At 42.0% G+C, this 23,749-nt stretch overlaps 1 protein-coding gene and 1 non-coding gene across 4 annotated transcripts in view; one reads left to right on the top strand and one right to left on the bottom strand.

The window, feature by feature from the left end:
• The window catches only part of dysf (dysferlin, limb girdle muscular dystrophy 2B (autosomal recessive)), an 83,495-nt gene extending 62,692 nt beyond the window's left edge, over window positions 1-20,803 (bottom strand). For all 3 annotated transcript variants that reach the window (XM_041965639.1, XM_041965641.1, XM_041965640.1), the window contains exons 1-19: window positions 20,531-20,803; window positions 13,182-13,237; window positions 12,501-12,592; window positions 12,202-12,307; window positions 9,673-9,796; window positions 9,328-9,584; window positions 7,701-7,829; window positions 7,518-7,580; window positions 7,335-7,385; window positions 6,754-6,784; window positions 6,373-6,488; window positions 5,377-5,503; window positions 5,183-5,286; window positions 5,013-5,081; window positions 4,856-4,899; window positions 4,033-4,115; window positions 1,488-1,603; window positions 325-438; window positions 60-237 (exon numbers count right to left, since the gene is read on the bottom strand). In XM_041965639.1, the coding sequence (XP_041821573.1) occupies window positions 60-237; window positions 325-438; window positions 1,488-1,603; window positions 4,033-4,115; window positions 4,856-4,899; window positions 5,013-5,081; window positions 5,183-5,286; window positions 5,377-5,503; window positions 6,373-6,488; window positions 6,754-6,784; window positions 7,335-7,385; window positions 7,518-7,580; window positions 7,701-7,829; window positions 9,328-9,584; window positions 9,673-9,796; window positions 12,202-12,307; window positions 12,501-12,592; window positions 13,182-13,237; window positions 20,531-20,603 (1,933 nt within the window). In that variant the 5' untranslated portion in view covers window positions 20,604-20,803. The remainder of the gene's footprint in view (window positions 1-59; window positions 238-324; window positions 439-1,487; window positions 1,604-4,032; window positions 4,116-4,855; window positions 4,900-5,012; window positions 5,082-5,182; window positions 5,287-5,376; window positions 5,504-6,372; window positions 6,489-6,753; window positions 6,785-7,334; window positions 7,386-7,517; window positions 7,581-7,700; window positions 7,830-9,327; window positions 9,585-9,672; window positions 9,797-12,201; window positions 12,308-12,500; window positions 12,593-13,181; window positions 13,238-20,530) is intronic.
• Window positions 10,698-10,769, top strand: trnap-cgg. Its single transcript has one exon. It is a non-coding gene; the product is annotated as a tRNA-Pro (tRNA).
• Window positions 20,804-23,749: the final 2,946 nt, after the last annotated feature.

Genomic DNA, 23,749 nt, shown 5'->3' with positions numbered 1-23,749 from the left:
TGTGCAAACTAGAACTATTTCTTGCACACATGAATAATTTCACCAGACATTTCACTTACCGTCAAACACGGCCCTGCTGAACTGGGTGGTGGAGGCCAGAGGGAGGCAGGTGTAGTCAAACTTGTTGCCATAGTTACCGATGCTGACCTCGAACTGGATGGCGTCGTCGACGTCCTGGAGGAGCGTGGCCGAGTAGAACGCGACGAAGAGGGAGAACTTCCTCTTCCTGAGAAACTTCTGTAGAGAAAGAGGGAAGGATGGATGACGACTTTCTTTGCGTGTTCAAGTCTTTATATCCTCTTTTATACCCTCCTTCCTGCTCACCTCCACCACCAGCAGGTCATCTGACGGTATGTCTTCGGTTTTCTGCTCCGGCTTGTCCATCAGTTTTGTGGTAACTTCCAGTAAAACTCGGCCTCTGTATGCCACGCCCTCCCCCTGACGACCAGAAAACGATCTTTACAAGGTGCAATATGCATTAAATGTCAATGCTACTCGTCTTATTGGTCAAATATGGAGGAAATCTGGACTGGAGCTGCTATTCAAGATAAAATAAAGCTACAGCTCAGTTGCATCTGTTATGTCATTGATGATCCACAAAAACTTACCAGCAAAAATCAAGTTCTGGATGGTTTTATGACTTTCCAATTATTTTCTGACTGATTGTACTTAAGGAAAAAATTAGGGGTGCACGATAGTTATCGGGCCGATAACAGGAAATTATGACGTCATTCCGTTAAGTCCGATATCATGACGAACAGCCCCGATAACATATGTGTTTTTGTCAGCACGGCAGTGCCTCGCTCCCACTATGAGACCCGAATGGCCTGCAGTGAATGCTGCATTCATGTGACGTTGGCATAATCAGAAAAACTCTTTCTCACTGGGAAAAATCAAGAATACCCCCTCATGCCAGAAAACAACATTCGCAGCATTTTTACACATGTTACACATAAAAAATAGAAACATGAACTTAAAAAGGTCGAAAGAACAACTACCAAACGATGGAACGGGGGAATGTACGTTACACCTTGAATGCAGCATACTATGGACTGCCCTGTCAGTCTAAGTAAGGGCTAATGTATCTTTCTTCAGAATGACATAGAAGCCCGACGCGAAGCGGTGGGGTTTATTTCTCCATAGGAACCTGCTCACTAAACGTTATCCCGCTTAGAACACGGCTTACTACTAAAACATTCAATAATGTGACATAAAATAGTGATTAAAACATATTTTATTGATTTAAAATGAGCCTACTCTCGTCTGTCGCATCTCTCACTGCGCAGCGGCTCTGAAAGTAAACACGTACGTTGCGTAGCAACCGCCTCTCACTGTGCGCCGCTGTTTTTGGTTTTGTTTGTGGTATTGATGTCATGATGTTAGGTATATGTGTGTGTTATCGGTATCCGCCTTTAGGAGATGAAAGTTATCGGTTAACGGTTTTAAAAAACAGTTATCGTGCATCCCTAGAAAAAATGCTGAGTTACTTTTCCGAGGTTTAGCACTTCGTGCGGATCGTTGAAGGCGGTGAACTCTCTGGGGCTGCCGTACAGGTTGACAAAGCATGGGCCGAACGTTGGCAGGAAACCAAGACTGTCGTCAACTGCAATGACAACAACAGATTTCATTACAAACAGGGCAGGATGTGGAAGGACGGAAATGAAGAAAAGATCGATTGATTATCTGATTGATGAAATGATGGAAAGTATGTGAAGTTGACTTAATAGATTCAGAGAGTTTCATCAGAATTAAACCAAGATGGAAACAGTTATGAGTTGAAAGAAGAATGAAAATATACATCACAAGAAGACGTGAAACAGCTGAACTGTTTCACAGAAAATAAGAGAGGATGGTGGACGTACTACCAGAATGGACGGTCCGAGGAGTCAAGTCATCTGAATGCGTGGAGAGGAAGGATGGTTCAGAGTCACAGACAGACAGAAAGGAAACAGATGTCTTTGAACGCCACTCAAACCCAAACAGATGCATTGGACCACAAACACTGCACAAAACCCGGAACGCTCAATGCTAAATCATTGGGTTTGTTTTCAGTACTCATCACTTTAACACAATTCATCCTCAGATGAAGTTAGTGAAATCACTGAAACGTCCCACCACTGCAGAAAACTGGGAAACAAAAGGTGCAACATTTTCAGTAAATGTTCACCATATGAAAACATATTTCTTTAAATAACGAGGCCATCGCTGCCATGTTGGCAAATCTGTTGGACTGACCAAAAGGAGGTAAATCATTCAGTTTTTGGTGACAGAAGATAGTGGAAGGAATGAAAGGCAGATATGAAAGGGGGGGGGGGGGAACAGTTCTAACATGCTTATTCTCTGAACTGAGGAGCAGGAAATACTTTTATTTTGAAAAATACTTGCCCTAGCAGCACCTGTGTGAAATCCAGGGTCCCAGTGTCTCATTTGTTTAAAGGACCACAGCAGTGTTTTTTAAGACATACTTTACATCACAGTTCACCATTTTTTCTGTTGGATGTTCAGTTCAATTGAGCATTTTTGGTGTTTTTGCCAAAATATGATTCTGACTATAATTGACTATAATATAATATATAACTATAATTCTTTGGTTGGCTGAAACTGTGGCACGCAGGTAAACCTGAGAGGGGAAACATGCCAATAAATCTACTGCTGCTGCATAGACATTTGTTTGCTCATATTCATTTAATCTGTTGATAATTTCTCTATGAAATATTTGTATACTTTCAAGAATCATCAACTCCTAAGACCTGCTCGAAACTGAGACACAAGTGTAACTCCAAAGTCTTCAAACGCCACAGTGCTGTACGTGGCATTAAGCTGCCAGATGCTGATGATTGGTCATTGTTCACATGAAATGGCCCTTGTCACACACCGTGAAAAAAACGCATGCATGTCGTCTTCATCTGGACAACTGTGAGGGACTCCAAGGAGCGGAAACAATGTCAGTCAGCACACAAACATTACCACGCTGGTCTTCATGCATGTCAGTGAAAGCTAAACATCCATGCTTTGTTAGGTTCACAAACCAGAGATCCGGCTGGTGGTTCAAGACTTGAGGGTTCTAGAGTCAGATCCAACTTTCGGCTCTCACACTGGACTTCAGAGCTAACTCTTGAATTCTTCTTCTGTTTTTAAATGAGACATTTTCCAGCTGTGTTTGTGGTGAAAAACCTGGATAAAACATGATCTTTTCTTTATCTTAACCATATGGTTTATACGCCTAAACCTAACCAGACCTTAACCACAACACTGCTGTTTCTGTTCTCCATAACACACAGGTCCAGTCCCGTGCTACGAGCTTACTGGTCTGAACTGAGTCAGACTGGTCCACACACCCCAGTTTGATGCAGAATGGAACCAGACATCTGGTTCCTGTCATCTGCAGTCAACCCAGGCCACACAGACCCACACAAAACTGATGAAATAAGACAAATTTGGGGAAGACCAGTCAAGTGTACCGCATTCTAAGGCCGAATGCCAAAAACATAAAGCCTCGACCTTTTCAAGCCTGCACCACTTGCGAGGCTGTCACTGATATGAATATTCCAAAAACACAGCGATGGACTGTCGGTGTGAGATGCTTAGAGTCCAGTCATCCAGTTTTATCATTATTTTCAGCTCAGCAGAGCAGAAATTCAGCACATTAATTCATCTGCTCCTGCTGGTCGTGTTTGTTGACATCTGCAGGTGGCTGCTAGTTAGCATTAGCCACCGACAGACAGAGGACCAAATGAGACCAACACCAAAGTGCTTGACAGGTTACTCAGCAATTTAGCATCCAGTCTGGAGGCACAGTCACCTTTACGTTAAAATGAAAACGTTACCTTTTGATTCATGTGACCTGTTTTAAGGAAGCTTGAGGTGCGGCACTGTGTCATCAGACATAAATGTACCCTAAAAACTCTGAACCGAACCAGACAAGATGAGTTTAGTATAAACACTCCAGTGCAGTCAAAGCAAGCCCATTCCAGTCTAAACCAGTCCAAACCGGCCCAGTCCGGTTCGGACCTGTTTCGACTGGTTACTCACCATCTATCTCTCCACCGGGGGCGGAGATCTTAGACATACAGAGGTGGGAGGTGCCGATGACATCATTGTGACTGGCTCTGTCCCTGAATGAGGAAGTAAGAGAAGAACCCAAAACTCTGACACACGACTTTAAAGCCAAACGGTGACATAAATTAAAATGTTTGACTCGAGAACAGAGGTTTTCAAAATGTGGAGCGTCCTCAAGACGCCGTGGGAGAGTTGAAGGGGGAGCGCGAAGGAAGAGATGTGAGGCAGAAAATACAACGTGGGGTGAAAGGGAATTGTTGTAACGTGCGTCGAAATTTGTACTCCTTCTCAGAGTTATAACTCACTCAGATCTGAACACACAGACATGGTGCACATATTTTTAGATTTAGTATGACTGACACTTCCCAACGATGTCTTTATTTCAAATGTCCATCACAAATTAACCATTATAAATCCACAGCTAAATCGTGGAAAAAAAAACACTTATATCTCCAGAACTTGCCTGACAATACACTCGTTTTTAAGTTTTCTTCAGTATTAAATTACTTCAGTGAAGGTTATCTGCACTTCCATGGATTCACTGTAAACAGGAATTGTTAATAGCTAATTCGGCCTACTTTTGACGCTGCAAGTTTTCCAAAATGTAAACAAACACAGGCTCAAGTTGTAGCCCACAGCGTATTACCTTTGTCTTGATCTTGTCTGAGGGGGCCCACGGCTTCAGACTTTGAAAACCTCTGCCCTAAACTAAAACCATACTCTAAAGTTCATGCAAAACCCTTTAGTTTCATAATAGAAAATGTCAAAATGAGGTTTTGTATCAGCAAAGATTCACCAGTCCATAATTCTGATCCTCATCTTCTCACACATGGAGGGAAACTGGGAGCGAAAAAGAAAGTATGCATTGTATAATGATGATTATGATCAGTGCACTTGTCTTTCTAGCTTAATAAAAGTCACATAGTAGTATGTGTTTGCACTGTGTGTCTCACCCTGATGGGCATGCTCAGACTCTGGTTCCATTGCGGATTGGCGTTTTTCTCCAGAATCTTAGTGCAGACCTGAAAAAGAAAGAAAGTATTAGGTTCTGTGTTTGATGCCTGGGATAAAATCATGGTCAGGTCTAATGACTTTAATGGAGGTTGTGGGATGTCATTCTCACAGTTTTGCCAGCAAAGTGGATCTCCACCAGGGGATCCACCAGGTTCTTCCTGTTGCTGTCAAACCCAAGAATCTGCCTCATCCCATCCATGAAGGCATCATCCACTGCAAACAGGAAAGAGAAAACATTAGAAATCTCTCTATTTCTCTCTCAAAAGCAAAGGAACAAACCATAAACGCACACTAGAGACTAACTTTGTGGCAGGTCTTCAGCTCTGAAGATCCTCAGGGTGAAAGTGGCTCCTCTCAGAGACAGACCAGCCGGTCTCAGCAGGTTTCCTTCGATATCTTCTTTATCCTCCACACACTCGCGTCTGTCAGCCTGAAACACACACACAGACACAACATTAAAGCATACATAAACTCAATTTAGAGTGTCGTGGTTTATTGAACTGATTTTGTTTTCCCTGTGCACACTGTAAAAGATGTGCATTTAATCTCTGCTGTAGCAGATTTTACATATATAATTGAAAATGTATGTAAAAAGGAAATATTGTACTTTTTTTCCCCCTTACATTTATTTGACACTTACAGTTATTGGCTACTTTTACCTAAAAACATATGATATACTTATATGATATGATGCTGTTCTATACTGCTAATTTACCAAGTAGAATACAAAGTACACGAAATTCGGTCTACACTGACAAACTACAAATTTATTCATTCCTGATAAAAACAGGACAATATAACATTCTATAATTATATAATATAATAAACACATTTTGAACATTTTAAATTGGGGAATTTTACTTATAGTATTTTTTAGACTATTTCTACTTTTACTCAAGCTGTAGTTTTTCCAGCCTCAGCTGTGCTTAGTCTCACCTGTGGGACTTTGGGTTTGAATGCTAACATGCTAACAGGCTAACATTACTATTGCAGTTACTTTAAAAACTACATCATGTTTATTTGGTAATGATTAGCATGTAATGTTAAATTCCTTATGCTGACATGCATACAGTTAGCAAGGCAACATGCTAACATTGCTAATAAGCAAACATTACCACCTCCTAGCCTTTAGTATATTAGCATTAATTTCAAAGTACAGCTAAGGCTAACAGGTATTAGTTCTACAGTTGCTGAACACCTGAATAGAAAAAGATGAACTCTTTTGACCTCCATCATATTTTTTCCCAGTACAGGACTGATGCTAGAACAAATATCATCTTGATGCTGTTTCAGACTCACCGGTGGCTCGTCTCCAGCTGCCAGGACCAGCAGGCTGACCTTCAGGTAACCTTTGACCCCAGCAGAGAGGTCGTCGGGGTCACACAGCAGCAGCCACTTCCTCAAGAAGCAGTGTCCTGCAGAGAGGGGGGCGGGCTTAAACTTCAAACCAACCAATAATATACTGCAACCAGGAAGTTCAAACTAGGACACTAAAACCTAAAAAAACTACTATACTGTGGTGAACTAGAAACTCTGAACCACAAAATCATCCTTTATATTTTAAAAACAATTAACAAACACAGCATAAATATGAATTCATTTACAGTACAGCTCCTCGCTGACAGTTTTCATACAAGCACAACAGTAGAAATCATGAAAAACACATAAACGTATACTCACTGTGCTCGTTATAGACGGTCCCCACATCCAACTGCGAAAGATGTCACAAAATTTTACATGTTTTTGCTTTTCACTTCACTTCTTTTTGTTGCCCAAACAGCCAGAAAACATGACCACAGAACAAATACACGTTGAATTTTTAAGTCCAGTGGTACATTTACTGTATTTACAATACTTAAGTACAAATTTAAGGTACTTGTACTGTAAGGTATTTCCATTTTATGCAACTTTATACTTATACTCCACTACATCTCAGACGCAAATATTGTACTTTTTAGTCCATTACATTTATTTCACAGCTTTGGTTATTTGGTACTTTACAGATTATAGTTTTTATACCCTTACTGACCATTGAAAACCACGTATCTCCATACTTCTATTTTTCTGATAAACTGAAGGATGAAATGTGTGTTGAGAAAATCCTCCTTCAGCTAAATAAAATCTTTAAAAAGCCTCTTGGATTAGCTGGAAAATGCATCGTCACAAAGATGAAAACAGGCTGCTTTTCTGAGCTCATCCAACTTTTTAGTCAGGTGGAACAACCACGTGCAGTGAACGTTAGAGCTCAGATGGAGATTTACCTTGAATTCACCGATCACAGCATCAGTTCTGAGTGAACGGGAGTCGCACACCTGTCAGGCAGAGAGACTTGACATTTACTGAACAGGAAGACAGCAAAATCAAATATCTGTTGCGTTAAAAAACGCAGGATGTCAGTGGTGACAACATGTGCAACATCCAAACAAAATCGAGGCCAGACTCACAGTGATGAAAATGGGTTCATCAAACAAGTCTGATGGAGTCTCAAAGAAGTTCAGGAAGAAGGTCTGTCGAGAGGAAATCACTCAAGTTACAGTTTGAACAAGACAAATGTTTAAATTAGAGGCAGACAGTTAGATTCACAGTTTTCTGGGAATATATTGTTACTTTTTGGAATTCTTGTTTACCTCATCGAAGAACGGGTTGTTGCCCTTTCTGATGCGGGTCCTCTTGGTCTGCCCAGCTACCGATACCTTGACAACAGGCTTGATGTTGATGCCCGGCAACTGTCGGCCCTCGATGACCCGCACACGGACCTGGACAGAATGTCCAATGTGACATTCAGCAAACAAAGCCCTTTAAGTGGACAATTTTAAACATGAAACTCTTATTTAAGAACTAGTAATTTATAAAAAACATGAATTATCTGCAGGAGTCATCATAAACTGACCATAACAATGTCTTCCTTCATGTATTGTCTTGGTTCTTTCATGTTTAGTGGCCATAATTTAAGTTCTTGAGTTCCTTGTGTAATTTGCCAAAATCACCACACGGTGGCACTGTGAGCAGAAAATGATGTACTTTACATCCATGTGAGGATACTATATATCTTGAAATCCAGCTTTTCAGGTCTGAGAATTTGAACACCAACAAGTGCCAATCAATTCATCATCAGCAGGTCGGTCAACTGGCTAATTCTGGTAACATCTGCATGGATATGACTGGACGAGCCAGTGACAGTTGATGCCAATTAGCGAGAACAAGTGCTACTTCAGGGATCTGCCTGCTTCCTACAAAAAATAAATCTGAAAAGCTACATTTAACACTTACAGAGCAAGCACAAAACTGCAAAATACTGCATTAACTTATATTACTGTGAGCTGTAATAACTTAAAATATTACGGCAACCATCAGGAGTCACTTCAGGGGTGAAATACCTTATTTGAATTAAATGTGCAGATTTTTAAACACTTCACACCGAAGTAGCCGTTTTGCAGAAGGCGAGGCAAGACAGCTGAAGTCGGTAAAGACTGATTGAAGATCGAGATTTTATTTTTCACAGGTTTTGAATCTTCAGGTCACAGAACGAAATTGTACATCAGCTACAGTATGAACGAGGATGTCCTTCGCACACACACATCTAATCCTTCCTTTGGAGAACATGTCATCGTTTTGGATGTAAAGCTGGTGGGAGACATTTACATTATGACCGCTTACTGCCATACATCCTTCTCCCCTCCAGAAGAATTTCATTCAATGTCCATACATTAAAAAGAACCTTTTTTTAAGCTGTTATCCCCACTAAATGTCACATAAAACAAGCACTTAAAATGCGGGCAACTTAAAAGTAAACTACATAATGTATAGGGAGTTATAGGCTCCTCTATTATGTCTATAAGAGCATTCCCAGACCAATAAAATATGTCCTAATGCAAAAATGACACAAGCTATCATACAGAGCGAACTACTGAATAAAAAAGACTGAAACATCTACGCGCAAAATCAATACCGAATTCAAAATGAACAGTGAATCCACAGCTCCCTGCGTTTGCTCTGAAGCTAGCTGTGTGTGTGATCGTTACAGTCAAGTCTGCTGAGGATTAATCCCACATCAATGAAGATATGGACTGAGAAAGCATCTGAACGAAGAAAGAAGGGCGTTCCGCTCTCCTGGTTAATTAATTCTGATGTTGTGATTTGAGGAGAGAAGCTCTCCAAAACACAAAACTTAAATACAGCTGGCATCGAGAAATGTAATGGCCGCCCAATAATGGTTAAAACTGTAAAGATGAACACTATGACCCTGCACAGTACCTGTATGTCCTGTGGTTTATTGGGCAGCGGTTTGTGCTGATTGCTGGCTCCTCTCCTCCTCTTCCTCAGTCCTCCATGGGTGTTGTAGGACGGTGGCGAGCGTTTAGGTGCCTGGGCGGTGGGGGACTCCTGGCCCGTGGGCCCCTGAGGTCCGATGATGACCATGGAGCGTCCGTCATCGGGGCCCTGGTCTTCTGTGGGCTCCAGCATCATCATACTCTCTGTATCCTCCTCGCCCAAAGTGTCCAGAGAGATCACTGCAGATTGACAGCCCCAGAAATAAAATATAGACCAAGCCATAGATGTAAGATGTCATAGGTATCAGTAAATGACAGATTATTTTACTTGTGACGGTGTCCAGCTCCACGGTGGGGTTGTTATGGGGCAGGGCCTCAGGCTGGTGAGGAGGCTGGAAGATTGGAGCCAATCCTGGAGGGGGGATGTAGGAAACCTGCAGGGTCAGCGTGGCCTGGAAAAGACAGTAAGCACAATTATATGATTTAAAAATCAGTGGAAAGTAGTAAAGAAGCTCAGTGTACGAAGACGTGCAATCTAAAACGGGCTGCTCACTTGTACATGAAGCCAAAACGTTCTTGATGAATATCTGATGGAAAGGCATTTTTGGGAGCAGCACCAGTTAGCATTGTTGTATTTTGTTTTGTCACCAAACTTTTTTAAAAAAAGTTTTGCCGGTGTGGCTCGTTGGTCTAGGGGTATGATTCTCGCTTTGGGTGCGACAGGTCCCGGGTTCAAATCCTGGATGAGCCCTCTTAAGCCATTGATGCTTGCCTTTGGATGCAACATCAGCACACAAATTCTCCTAAATCCTGTAGGAGAACGTTGCCTCCTTCAGAGTGTGGTGGAGGCTCTGGGGTTTTTTTCAGGCTCTTAGTTCCAGTGGAGGGTCTTGTTAATGCTACAGGAAGATATTTTAGTCATTGGGGTGCTCCAGTTTGTGAAAGGGCCCTTTGTTGTTCCAGCATGACTGAGTCCCTGTGCACAACGCGAGGTCCATGAGGACATGGAGGTGGACCCCCTTGACCACAGCAGCAAGCCAGGCCTTCTCGTCAAACATCTGTGCCTGACGTCACAAATGCTCTTTTGGCTGTTACAGCCACAAAGGTTGGTCCATGCTTTTTGAATAGGTAGTCCAACAAGGACTCTGGTGTCAGATAAAATGAGCACTTTTACTGTTCTCACTGCTCAAACAAACCTCAGGAGAACGCAGAAATATGCAGCTGCTGTGTGTGCAATGACAGAGCATCTGGACCAGTAGAAGGTGTCGTCCTCTGCAGATTCCTTTAACAGGAAAAAAGCAACCGCAGAGATGAGCTTAACTGTAAGAGGCTTAAATCTGTCCTTAAAAGTGTGGCTCGTTGGTCTAGGGGTATGATTCTCGCTTCGGGTGTGAGAGGTCCCGGGTTCAAATCCCGGACGAGCCCAAGAAACCCTTCCTTGGAGCTATTTGACCCTATGAATATATGGAATTGTGTATGGCAACGGTTGTTCTCTTCTTAACTGCCAATGACACCCCAGAGTCATGGAACAGTAAAGTGATAGCCTCAACCATTCTTCAGCACTCTGTTCAGGTGTGAGATCATTAACACTTCAGCACAAAATACTCAAATCTTCATGTCTCTCTTTTAAAACACAATGTCTTTCAAATTGTATAGAAATGACACACGAATGAGGATTTATTCAGCAGAAGTTGTAGCAGCAGTGTAGGGTGTGTTCACCAGTAAAAGGTGTTGTTTTCTGCCATTTCCTTTAACGGGAGAAGGCAACTCAAGTGATAAGCTGTTGTGTGTCTATAAACAAAGATATCACAGTCTGTGATGAGGTAAAAGGGTAAAAAAGAGAGGATGTGGACATGTTTTTATATTTCAAAAAATGTGATATTTAACCCATTCTACCATTCAAATTGAAATTGTTCCTTAAAGTGAAATCTTACACCAACAGATGCCTAAAATTTAAAAGAAGAAGTATTGTGATTGTGACCGTCATTGTAACATACACACACTTTACATACGTGCACATAACACACAGGTTCTAGTATATTCTGTGTTTTAGTTACAGTAAACGTATAGTTTGTTTATATTAGTCTTTTCTTTGCTTTGTAGAATGGATGAAAAATGACCCTGTCACACACACATTGTACCTACTGTAATGTAAACACACTGCCTGACTCTGTGTGTGTGTGTGTGTGTGTGTGTGTGTGTGTGTGTGACATCAATCAGATCCACTCTGACACTGAGAGGAAGACTTTGTTTTGGGCTCAGGAAATAAGGAGGGGAAACAGAACGCTGTTTCATCTGCTGTGAAAAAACAGAAGATGATGAAAGGTGTGGCCCACCAAGGTGTGTGTGTGTGTGTGTGTGTGTGTGTGTGTGTGTGTGTGTCTGGCTTGTACTTTCATATGTGAGAGGACAACTTTGTGTTTCAGCTCTTGTGAGGACTTTTGTTTGATCTGAACAACTTCTGTTCACTAATTACCACTTTGTATCTCATTTGTTTATTCTGTTCAAAAACCAAGCTGCAAAATCATCAACTTTATGACTATTTCTTGGTGAGGATCAGTAACTTCCTGGAGTCTGCACTGGTTGCCTGGCAACCGCTCAGAGACGAAAAATAGTCCATTATATGAAAACACTGAATAGTTCAAAATTTAATCAGATTCCAAGTAATGAAAAGAGAAAGAGGCGTGTGGTTGTTATTCTGCTCTGACTCAGGAAAGTCTCTATTTTAAGATCCAGACAGGAAACTCGGAATGATTTATGATTTGCTTCATGACACAATGAGACTGTAAATTAATCTGTCTGTTCTCTATGCTGTGTGTGTGTGTGTGTGTGTGTGTGTGTGTGTGTTCATGCTCACCCCTGTGTTGTTCCTCTTGGTGTCCAGCAGGGAGATGGTGAAGGAGGCGGCCAGGTTTGGAGAGTTGAGCACGTCTCTGAGAGCCAGCCGGCTTTCCCCCAGAAACCTAAACAGACACACACACATTTAAATGTCTTCAATGTCTGTTTGGTACAACAGAAAACCAAAAAATATCACCAAATGAAGGAGTATTTGTGTGTCGGAATTGTTTTGACCACTAAAAATTGTTCTTTCCAGGAAATTCGTGTATTTTTACTGCAACAATGCCACTAGATGCACACACACACAAGAGTCAGCACCTGTTTCTCCCCATCTTCTCATGGTCTTTGACGACACAATGCAGCTCTGCTCCGGAGTCCAGAGGAATCCCCTTCAGATCCCATTCAAAACCCTGACAGAGCCGGGACAGGAAACAGTATTAGTACAAAATGGGAGCAAACTTAAAGATTATGTTGAGGTTTAGGTAACCAAAAATAGAGACAACATCAACCGACAGGGTCAGGCTAACGCTAGCATCCAAAAATCCTGGAATTTGTTGTCAGGTAGATATACAGTATTTTTATTAGTATCTTCTATACTTCAGAAACAGGCCTAATATCGGCTGTGCAGAAAGTTGTATTAGGGATAGTTTCTGCATTTAAAATGTTGCTTAACTACAGATACATAAGGTTAGGAAAGATGTACTGAAAGTATTGAAAGTAAAAGTACTGCAGAACACACACTCACAACACTTGCTTTGTGTAGCAGGAAGTCCAAACCTCAGAATTATTTAAAAAAATTAAAAGGGAAAGCTGTAAATTGTCACATTTTGAAAGGTGGAATCATGAAATATTTGGTATTTTAGCATGAAAAAGGACAGCATTATCAAAATATGCAAAGAAATTAATAACTACTCATTAACTACTAACTACAGCTGTCAGTATAAATGGAAAGGAGTAAAAAGTGGAATATTTATTTGTGAATGTGTGCGCAGGACGTACCTCGTTCCAAACAGGATTAGGGTTGTTCTTGATGACCTTCGTCTTCTTCTTAGACCCTGAACAAAGTGGAAAAAACGAGACAATTAGCTTACACAACAAACAGTAAAACACTTCGGGTCCTACAAAATGTTATCTTAGCTGTGTTTACAATTACAGTTTGAGTTACCTTCATATTAGCAAACTGATTGATCGCTAACCAGCCAGCAGGTTAGTTAGCTGTAGCTAGCTAACATCTCTTAACGTCCCGTTTTGTTTACTACATAGCCTCCTGGCAACTTGGCTAGCAAACATGTTAGCTAGCAATCACGAACACGTTAGTGTTTGTTAGCTAGCAACTCAGCTAACGTACTAACAGGAAAATGCACTTATTAGCATGAATAGTACTACATGACTGAACGCCATTTTTTATATTCAGGCTAATAACGATCTGCAAATACATATAAATTACAGGGCTCTCAAGTCTCACGCACTGAGCGCGACAGTCACGCTTTCCGGTCTCTCGCCACGCCCTCCCGTCACTCACGCTAAAAAAAAAATACCGATAAATTTCTCTGGTGCGCCGTTGCTATGGAAGCGGGAGGAATCAAGCACGTTCACGTACAAGTCGAGCGTCACTTACCTGTCAATCAAAAAAGGAAAGGGCGGGCTAAGGTAACGCAACAACCAATGAACAAAAATCATTGTTATCACGTGTTATCAGCATGTGAAAAACGGCAAGCATGAACATGTTTTAATTTGTCAGCTGTTATTAAAGACCCCTTTGAGAAAGATTAATTCAGTTTTCATCTGCATTTTCTTGCTTAGTGCTGAGTGAGTATGCCTACTGATGAAAGAGTGTTAAGCACGTCTACTGTCTGGCAGTTTTTCATATCGTATGTTGCATCATTCCTCTGTATCGTATTGCATTGCATGGTGTTGGAGCAAATCATGTTGAATCAAACTGCATCGTAATCTGGGGGTATCGTATCACAACGATAGTTGCTGTTTAAGTGTCTTTAGTGTATCAGATTAAAGTCAATTTTTATAGGTCACTTTTGCAGCACAGGGCTGAGTATGGGGTTGAAGATGCCCTCTACTTTGTAGACAGGCAAGGGTTTTCACATGACTATATTTTTAAGTTTAATGGTCATGATCACAAACAAATCTGTCTGTCACTGTGTTCTAATCAGTCTTGTACACATTGTGCTCTTTTTAAGATATCAGGAACTCCTTCCTTTTCATGACCCGAAGGAACAGGACCAAATAAGTGAAGAGTTTATGGAGTACCAGCTGATGGACATTGCCATGCCCCAGGACCCAACATCCTTTGACGTTGAGGAGTTTTGTGGAAGAATGTCCTCAAAAAAGAACAAAGCAAGAAATATTTTGCACACACGACTTACTCATTATTAAGATAAAAGGAAAACATTTAAGTAATAGAGGCCCTCGGTTCCAGCCAGTTGAACCAATTTGGGAAGCGATCAAATATCACAACCCTGGTTTTAGTGCTTCGTCATTCAAATGCTGATGCAGAGAGGTTGTTTTCAGTGGCCGGTCTGAACAGAACCTCTACGCGAAATAGCTTGTCTCCATCATGACCCTGAAAATGGCTGGACTTGAGCTGACCTGTTTTAAGTGGGAGCCAACAACACAAATGATGAAGGACTAAACAGTTAAAACAAACAACACCAGTCAAAATCTCTCTCGCTCTCCTCTGATACACACAAATTGAATAAATTGAATAAAGACTTTGTATTTGGTCACCATGACTCAGTGAGCAGAAAATAAACTTTGCAGGCACCCTAACCTTTCACACACACACACACACCCAAGCACACACAGACGCACACACACACAAACACAGTTATCTTTCCGTGACTTCCTGTAACATGGAGTTCTGAGCTCTGATTTCCTGTCTGTCGGGCACTCCGACAGGAAGTGGGATGCGAGACGGACCAATAAACAGCCAGGATTCATCAGTAGCTACTGAAGGGCTCTCATCAGAGAACACACACACACACACGCAAAGAGAGAATGAGTGTGTGTGTGATGTGATTAATCACATTGGGGACAACTATCATTATTTCCAGTCGGATTTAGTGAAAAAGAGTAATAAAGCAGACACACGCACAGATTGAGATGTTCTTTCCAGATGAAAGGAAACAGAGACAATGACTATTGTCTGATTTTGAAGCGGCTCATTAATTTCCAGGGAATGACCACTGGACAGAGCCTGGAGTACAGAAACAAGGGTCTGCAGCCATGATAGCAGCTCTGTGAGGCTCAGGCACAGCAGTGCTTTGAGCTAAAAGCTAATATATGCTAGCATGCTCAAGTGTTTAGCAGGTGTAAACTTTTCCATGTTCACCGTCTGAATTTAGCCTGTTAGCATGCTAACTTTAAGTGAATACCACCAAACACAAAGAAGGCTACATCTGGCTGATGGGAATTTAATTCGTTTTGACCACTGAATCGTCATTACTGAGAGTAAGTTACATTAAACATTAGATGGACGGCCATGGAACACAGTTTCCTGAGGATGAGGAGAATTAACCTGGGTGATCCCGTGACCTTCGTCATCCACCACCACCACCAGCAAATCAAATCAAAATTTGCATGCTGTCAAATATCAGATATCCACGTTGCACAGACAATGAATCCTGCCTTTAAGGCTAATAAATAATAAAAGCCAGCTGCTATATTGTTGTACCATATTATACTATATTGTGTTAATATGTTATATTGTTTTATTCCACTAAACACTCTTTTATATCTCTATTATTACTCTATAACAATTCAGACAAACACTAAGTATTATTACTTACTGAACAACTCTGGTTACCCAGAATTCAGTGGTATACAAAATGACGCAGTCCACTGATCCATAGGTTTCTTGATTAACACACACACACACACACACATTCTTTCTCTTTCCGACACACACCCAGAGAATGGTTGTTTGCTTTCCTGTTTTCCCCACAGTCATCACTTAATGCGAGAACACGCACATGCACGCACACACACACAAACAAATATGTTGCTACTCAAACACACCCACACAAATACCTACGTAAGTGTACCTCCGTTCTTGGACGATATGTGAAAAAACAACTCCACCCTTCCACAGAGGGGTCGAGAGGGCACGTTATATTTGTGTGTGTCTGTGTGTGTCCCAAGAGCTGGTGTGAGAGCTAGCATCTCAGAGGCAGGATGCTAGCTAATGCTGGCACAGCTTCACTTCCTGGTTGGTTCAGCTTGGCACAGTTTCTCTCAAGAGCCGAGAATAGAACAAACTGTGGCCCGCAGTGCTGTGAAATATGTATGGGAAGCTAAGTTTAGACATGGGCTCTGTGTGTGTATGTGTGTGTGCGTGCGTGTGTGTGGCTGTGTCTTACTCATGTTGTGGGGACATAAATCTGTGTACAGTCACATTGTGGGGATGGGGGGGTCCCTGTAATGTAAATTACGAAATTTTACAATGTAAACCTGGGTTAAAGTCAGGGTAAGGTGATAGAAACGGTCATACAGTGTGTGTGTGTGTGTGTAAAATGAGGCAAATGTTTTAATTTAACACCTTTATTTTTCTTAAGTGATTTTTTTTCAATAAAACAGCGCCCAACAGCGTTTGCATTGCAAAACAAGGTATAATTCACCCTGAGAAAAAAAAAACACATTTGACATGCTTCAGGAAGCTTCAGTGCATCTTAAAAGACATGCTTATTAGAACGTCTCATGATAAAGAACAGTGTTTTTCCATGAGGTTCTAAACGTCTGTTTCTGTATCATAACCTACAAAAAACAGAGCATCTTAACACGAAAAACTTTTCATGCCCACACTCACATCCGTGACCCATTAAAAATGGTTCCACGATCAGTTGAGAACCTCTGGTTTAACTTTGAAAAGGCTGAACTTCCCCTCCTTCATTTCTCCTTTCCTTCCTTCCTTCCTTCCTTCCTTCCTTCCTCCCTCCTTGACCCAAAGACAGCACAAGGGTTAATACAGTGGAACAAGCTGAAATACAAATGAAATCTTTAAAACAGGAGAAAAAGAAGAACATAGACAGATAGCCACATGAACAACTGTGGTCTTTTTTCTTTTAGTCCCCTCTTTGAAAGGACAACTCTTGGGTCAAACATGTGCACTCAAGCTATACGTTTATTTCGCAGAGACAGGATTTTCGGGAACAGCTTCAGGACATCAAGCTCTAGCAGAAGCTTTTGAAACACTGAAGGAGTGTACTTCATTTCTGGTGGCTAACTCAAGTTCATGGCATAAATGATGCCCATCAGCAGGAGACAGGCCTTTGCAACACTTCCCCTCCCGTCAACGACAATCGACACTTCAGCGTTGGATGCACCTTCGTCTTCTTCACATGTGAGGAAGACACCCATGAAAGGATTTAGTGCATGTGAAATGTGCCAGCACCAATATGATGAAATGATTTCCTTCCTCATGAAATATGCCAAAGCTGAAATACTTAAACTGTGCATTGTTAATATCCATGCAAACAAAACAGGCAAAACATGGCTCGTCCACAGGGTGAAGAACGACAGATAGACATGTTATTCTTCGCTCGCTGTGGTTCAACAGCTGTTATTCAACAAATCCAATGCCTTGAGGAACAAATATGAAGCTGCTGTGTATGAACGCGTGTCTGGGCTATAATTAGCACAGGACTGGGATGAAGCAGTTTTGACGGAGAACAACACTTAATGTTCCAATAACAACACTTTGGCCGGAAATCCTGCCCTCAGCACACAAACACAAGCACATGTTGACACAAACACGTGTCAAGACCTACACCTGCACAAACACGATGTGGAGGTGACTCAAAAAAGCAGGTGAAGTGTGTATATGCTCATGAACACATGAAAGCAGCGTCACCTCAAACCTCCAACTTTAGTTCAGTTTCAAACATTCCAGACATTATGTGCAAAAGTTTGTCTTGAACTTTCAAAACCACTACAATAAGACAATACAAACTCCTGAGTGTCTCAAAAGCTGGATGCATGAATGCTCTCAAACTGTATTACAATTTGAAAGAACAGATTTTGGGTTGCAATAATCTCAGCAGAAGTCTGTCGCACAGTCTGTATTCAGTTTAATCCGGATCAAAGTCCAGATGCAGCAGCATTTAGACCAGCCATGTCCAAACTATTCCATAAAGGGCCGTGTGGCTGCAGGTTTTCGTTCCAACCAAGGAGGAGCACACCAGGCCAACCAATCAACATCAAGGGATCCCTTAGTTATCAGCTGAAAAGGGAGATCAGCTGATTAAATGAGTCCAGCCTGGTGCGCTCCTCCTTGGTTGGGACGAAAACCTGCGGCCTCACGGCCCTTTATGGAATAGTTTGGACATGGCTGATTTAGACAATATCTCGCTTTGATTTAGATGCTGAGAAGTGGCCATGTGATAACAAACATGGAGAATTACGGAGATCCAGAGTTGGATGCGAGCCACCGTTCAGCTGCAGAGGACTACACCCCTCCCTCAACACCTTCATCATTAGCAGAGCAGGCAGGCGTACCCGTCGACTTTAACCCCAACCTTAACCCACGTCTCGCCCTAAAATTTTATGATTTACAATGCATTGCATTTTGTGCCCATAAGGAAGGCGAGTCCCCACAATGTGACTGCGTAAAGAGGTTTATGTCCCCCCACAGCGTGAGTAATACATGGCCTGACACACACACACACACACACACACACACACACACACCCTCTGTCTTTTCTCTCTCCTCCCACAGCTTCCACTCTTTTTTTATTAGCGATTATGATTTCTATAAATGGACATGGTATCTGTTTTCTGGAGGAGAGGAAACTCTCTCTCTCTCTCTCTCTGCTCTAAATTCCTGACATTTTTGCAGCCCAGAAACACTTGTCACTTCACGACTTTTCCAATAGATTATATCGCTCCAAACTACAATAAATAATTAAAGCTGTAATCTCTGGACCACCCTAAACATTTCATAATGGCGTTGATATCAGATGTCTACGACACAGCTCGACATTATGCATTCAGGTCCATTTGTGTCTCCTGCTCGTCACAACGATGATGGCACGAGGAAACAGTGTTGGGACAAAGGCAGGAAGTGAACAGCAGAGCTCACCTCATTAAGAAGGCAGACACTGACTCGTGGAAAGTACAACAACAAACTGATGGAAAAACAGGCCAGGGAGCCGAATCATCTTCAGCGTGTGCCATTTGTCTTCAGGTGAGTTTAACCAGACGCTCACCTGGACTTTCAGCCAGATATGCTAACACAGGTGTAGACTGGAGACATTCATCCTGGACTCAATGCTCTGACAGACTTGAGACCAGGTCTGGTTTTGCCTGCACTCAGTGGCACTTGTACCTCAGGAGATACGACTAAAATGTGGAGAACAGCTCATCTTTTAAATAACAAATGATGATTCTGTGAAATAATCTATATTTATCCACATATGTGTGTTTGGGAGGAAAATAAACACAAATAGTGTGACAAACTGATGTGAGGCTGATGTTCAGAGTTATTGTTATCATAATCCATAAACCACCAGCAACGACCGGCTGACTTCACAGGACAGGAAGTGGAACAAGTGATGGATAAATGGTTGAAACGTCCAGTTTCTGCATGTCAAAAAAACGTGTCTTCAAAAATACTGTAACAGTCAAAGTGAAATAAATGTAGATATTGTTCCGATCATCAGTTCACGCAGGACATGGTCATCCTGAACTAGTCGATGTTTAGGCGTGGTTTCTTTTTTCACTGGCTTTAGTCAAGTCTGCATTTGTAGCATTTATTCATTTTATGTTACCATTTCTTCTGTTCATTCATGAACTTTTCAGGCTTTCTCAGTCTCACCACATGATGTTAGGGTGTTAGGGTGACTCAGGTTGTCGGGGGGCGGGCAGTGGGCAGCAGGCCTGTCATTTCCATCCAGCTGCTTTTATGCAAATAAAAAAAATTTGTCAAAGCTCAAAAGGAGGAAACGTTTACTTCAAGTAACCGGCTCCTAATCTTCACATAACAGTAAATGATGGGAATATGTTCTCATTTGTGTTTTCTTTGGCCAATTTTGGGGAAATTTGGCTGAAAACTTGGCTAATGTCACAATAAATGTACTAAATATCAGCCTCAAACCAGTTAATCCAACGTAATCATGGTGATTATTTGCCTCTTAAACGCAAAACAAACAACACAAAGATTTTTCTTTGCAGAATCACAGTTTGTACTTTACCAAACGAGCTGAGCTCCACAGTCTATGACATAAACTCTGACCGAGTAGCCCCGGTCAGGAATCACTGCAGCACCCCAGAGTTTAACTCATCACACTGCAGTTAATCATCTTCCTACCGACCCCCTGAATCTCCCATGATCCTCTTACCTCTGAAGGTGACGCTAGCCAGGGGGTCAGAGTGTCTCAGGTTGTTGGCCCGCTGAAGAACGCAACGCAGCATGGCTGAAACCAGAGTCCGGCCGAGTCCTAGAACCTGCGATGCTCAAAGAACCCGCTCAGAGAGGGAGGAGGCAGGTGTTTCAGTTCACCAGGTGAGAGGGATCCAGAACTGAAGGGACGGGTGGTTACATGGCCCTGGGGACTGTGATGATGATGACAACCAGTGTTCCCGACAACCAAAACTAACAAAGACCGACGGCAGCAAAAAGGGAGGAAAAAGCTCCTCTCAGTGGAAAAAATCACTGATTGTTTCTCTGCTTGAAAAAAGTCTCTTTCAGAAACTCGAATCGCCTTCTCGAGGCTTGTCAGTAATTTTGGTCCTAGTTTGTCCCAGCATCACAAAAAAAAGGTGACAAACAAATTATCCAGCCAATCTTTCCCACTTTGTCTGCCAGCATCTGTCTGAAGCTACAAAATAAAAGCGATTTTTCTCGAGTGCCTCCACAAAGGCAGCTTCTTTCTTTCTGGCTCCCTCTAAAACGCTCCAAGGGAAAGAAGGCAACGAGCGAGCGTGTCGGGAACAGACACACACCTCACATCCAGAGGAAATCTCAACATTTCCTGTTCTATTTTCCTCTCTTGTCTCCTGGCCGTTTCCCTATCTTGCCCACATCTTTGCCTCTCTTTATTTGCCAGCACATTCTCCACCACCCACCACCTCTCTTTGTCCTCTAATCCCTCTATCTTACTTGGTTGATCTCTGTTTGTGCCTTTTGGGGATTTATTTCAATCTGGTGTTTTCAGTAAACTGTCAAAGTCTCTCAAACCCAGAGCCCCCGCAAAAAATCCTCAACTTTTAATTCCTTTTTTTTTTTTGGAAAAAGTGAATCTGGCTGCCTTAAAAACTCTCTAGAACCTTAAGAATGTGCATTATTACTGATAAATCAATGATTATTTGTGAGAAAACCAGTCTGGAATTGCACACAAGGACAAATCAAGGACTTTTCAAGGACTCTCTGGGTCTTATTGGTTTAGGGACTTTAGGGACTTGTTGGTCATGTTTTACGGTGAAACATTACAGGGGTCAAAAGTTTGTGCCATTCAAGTTCAAGTCAGGTGAAGAAGTTTCCTCTCAGGCAAAATTTGGAAACATCAACATTAAAAGCAACTCTCAAAGTCAGTCGCTTTAAAAAAAACCTCAAAATGCATTTCTTTTTCCTTCAATTGAACTCAATGCAAAAGTGCATGTGTCAATATCAGGAGTACAGCAGGGAGGGGGCACTGAGGTCGCACGACAACAACACATGCACAGCAAGAGAGCGCCACCTGCAGACATAAATCAGGACACACACGCTCGCCCTGTTTAATTTGTGCTGAAGTGAACTGCACCTCTTTCTACTGACAGGTCAAAAATCTTCTTCAGTCATTTGAAGCCAGATTTTCTAATTATCGCCCTTAAATGGCTGAAAAGTGATGTTTGTTTCTGACAAAGTCACATGTGCTGTGTATCTGTTGTACTGACCATATATTGATTAAATGGAATATTCTACATATCATTTTTCCTCAGTCTCATCTGAGATTTAGGCTTTAGAATCAATTATCTGTGCTGTACAGGTGTATCATGGCCTCATTAACCCAGCCAACAGAACATGACTGACATGTACGTTGCCTAGCAACCGCTCCTCGCTGGGCGCAGGCCGGCAGGCAGGATAACTTGTATATATGCTAGCTGATTGAGGCAACTCTGTGATTCGTGCTGCAGAGATATTTACTGAAGTTAGCATGCTGACCAGCTAGCTGCGGCCCGTCCTGTCTCGTAACCATGACGCCCGACCTTCCTCTCACTCTGCACTGTAATCCCCATCATTCCTTGTCGTTAATACATGTCATGACTGCATCAACCATCACATGTCAGTGTTGTGTTTCCAGATTGTTGTGTTGCTCCCAAGTGGACAAAAAAATGAGGGATGCAGGTTTAATTCAAAAGGCGATTCATGGTTTCACATTTTGATGTCTGTAGTTTTATTGTTGTGACCGTAGAGACGGCTGACATTTGCTCTGCCTTCAAAGGACCAATAAATCGACTTATAAAAACATAAATGTTTCTTCAGGTTGTGCAGTCTGTCTGAATATGAGCCTAAATACAGAAGATGGATGGGAGAAATGGCTTTTTGAATAAAAGGAGTGTAGCAGCTTCAAAGACAGCAAAGGGCCTGATGAGGCAATTTCAGGACTGAAATTCGAGTCAAGTACAAAAACAGACAAGCAATTACATTTTCTCTCATGTTTGTCATTTTGATCTGAGAGACACCGACCAGACAACAGCGTTTAAATGTAACGAGCCCTGAATGGATGAAGTGATGCAGCAGTTTTTAAGAGCAGACACAGCAGAGGCAGCATTCAAACGCATCAGATATCATAGCGACGAGACGCTGACAAAGCCTACATTCAGCTGCTCTGCAACGTCGTCATGACATCCTTCTGAACAGCACCAGTGGAGGCTTCTCCACCCGACAACAACACTGGGACCAAAATCTGAATTTGACTCGGTTTCATTACTGAGGTTCATCCAAAATGTTGAACAAGCAATAAAAACAATAAAACAGAATGTGATAACCTGCTGATCCTTTTTGACATCGAATCAATATCTCACATTAGCCCACAGCGCCAGAAAATGCTGCTTTCTGACTGGCTAGGACGTGTGTCATAAACAGGTAACATTTCTTGCATTGGGCTCAGGCATCAGTTAACTGGGAGGTAAACACTGACGACCAACAAACTTGACCCCAGCTTCTCTTTTTGCCCGTGGAGAGTTTGATTTTTTATCCAACAGAGAAAACAACGGACTCAGCAGAAGAAGCCGTGTGTATCGGGACACCTCAGAGTGTGTAACGGCTAACTAACATCAGTATTTATCATTAACATGACTGATTACCTGAGGGGAAAAACATCAAGCATCATATGCAACCTTTAAACATAACATCAGTTCAACTATCATAAAATTCCTCAACTAGCCTCACTGATTCACTTCATTCCAGCCCAGAGTTTCAATGTGCTGGTCCCAAGTACAGTGTGTGTGTGTGCGTGCACGTGTGTGTGTGTGCGTGGAGATGCACCGCAGGCACTGCCCTATATATTACACAGGGAAACTTTTATTCAGCAAGAAGCATCATGAGTTCATGACACACTTGTTGTAAGTTAGGAAAC

This window comes from Chelmon rostratus, chromosome 23 (genome assembly GCF_017976325.1).
Source record: "Chelmon rostratus isolate fCheRos1 chromosome 23, fCheRos1.pri, whole genome shotgun sequence".
Lineage (NCBI taxonomy): Eukaryota > Metazoa > Chordata > Actinopteri > Chaetodontiformes > Chaetodontidae > Chelmon > Chelmon rostratus.
Note: the sequence above shows the minus strand (reverse complement) of the source record. Positions and strands in the feature narration are given on the sequence as shown.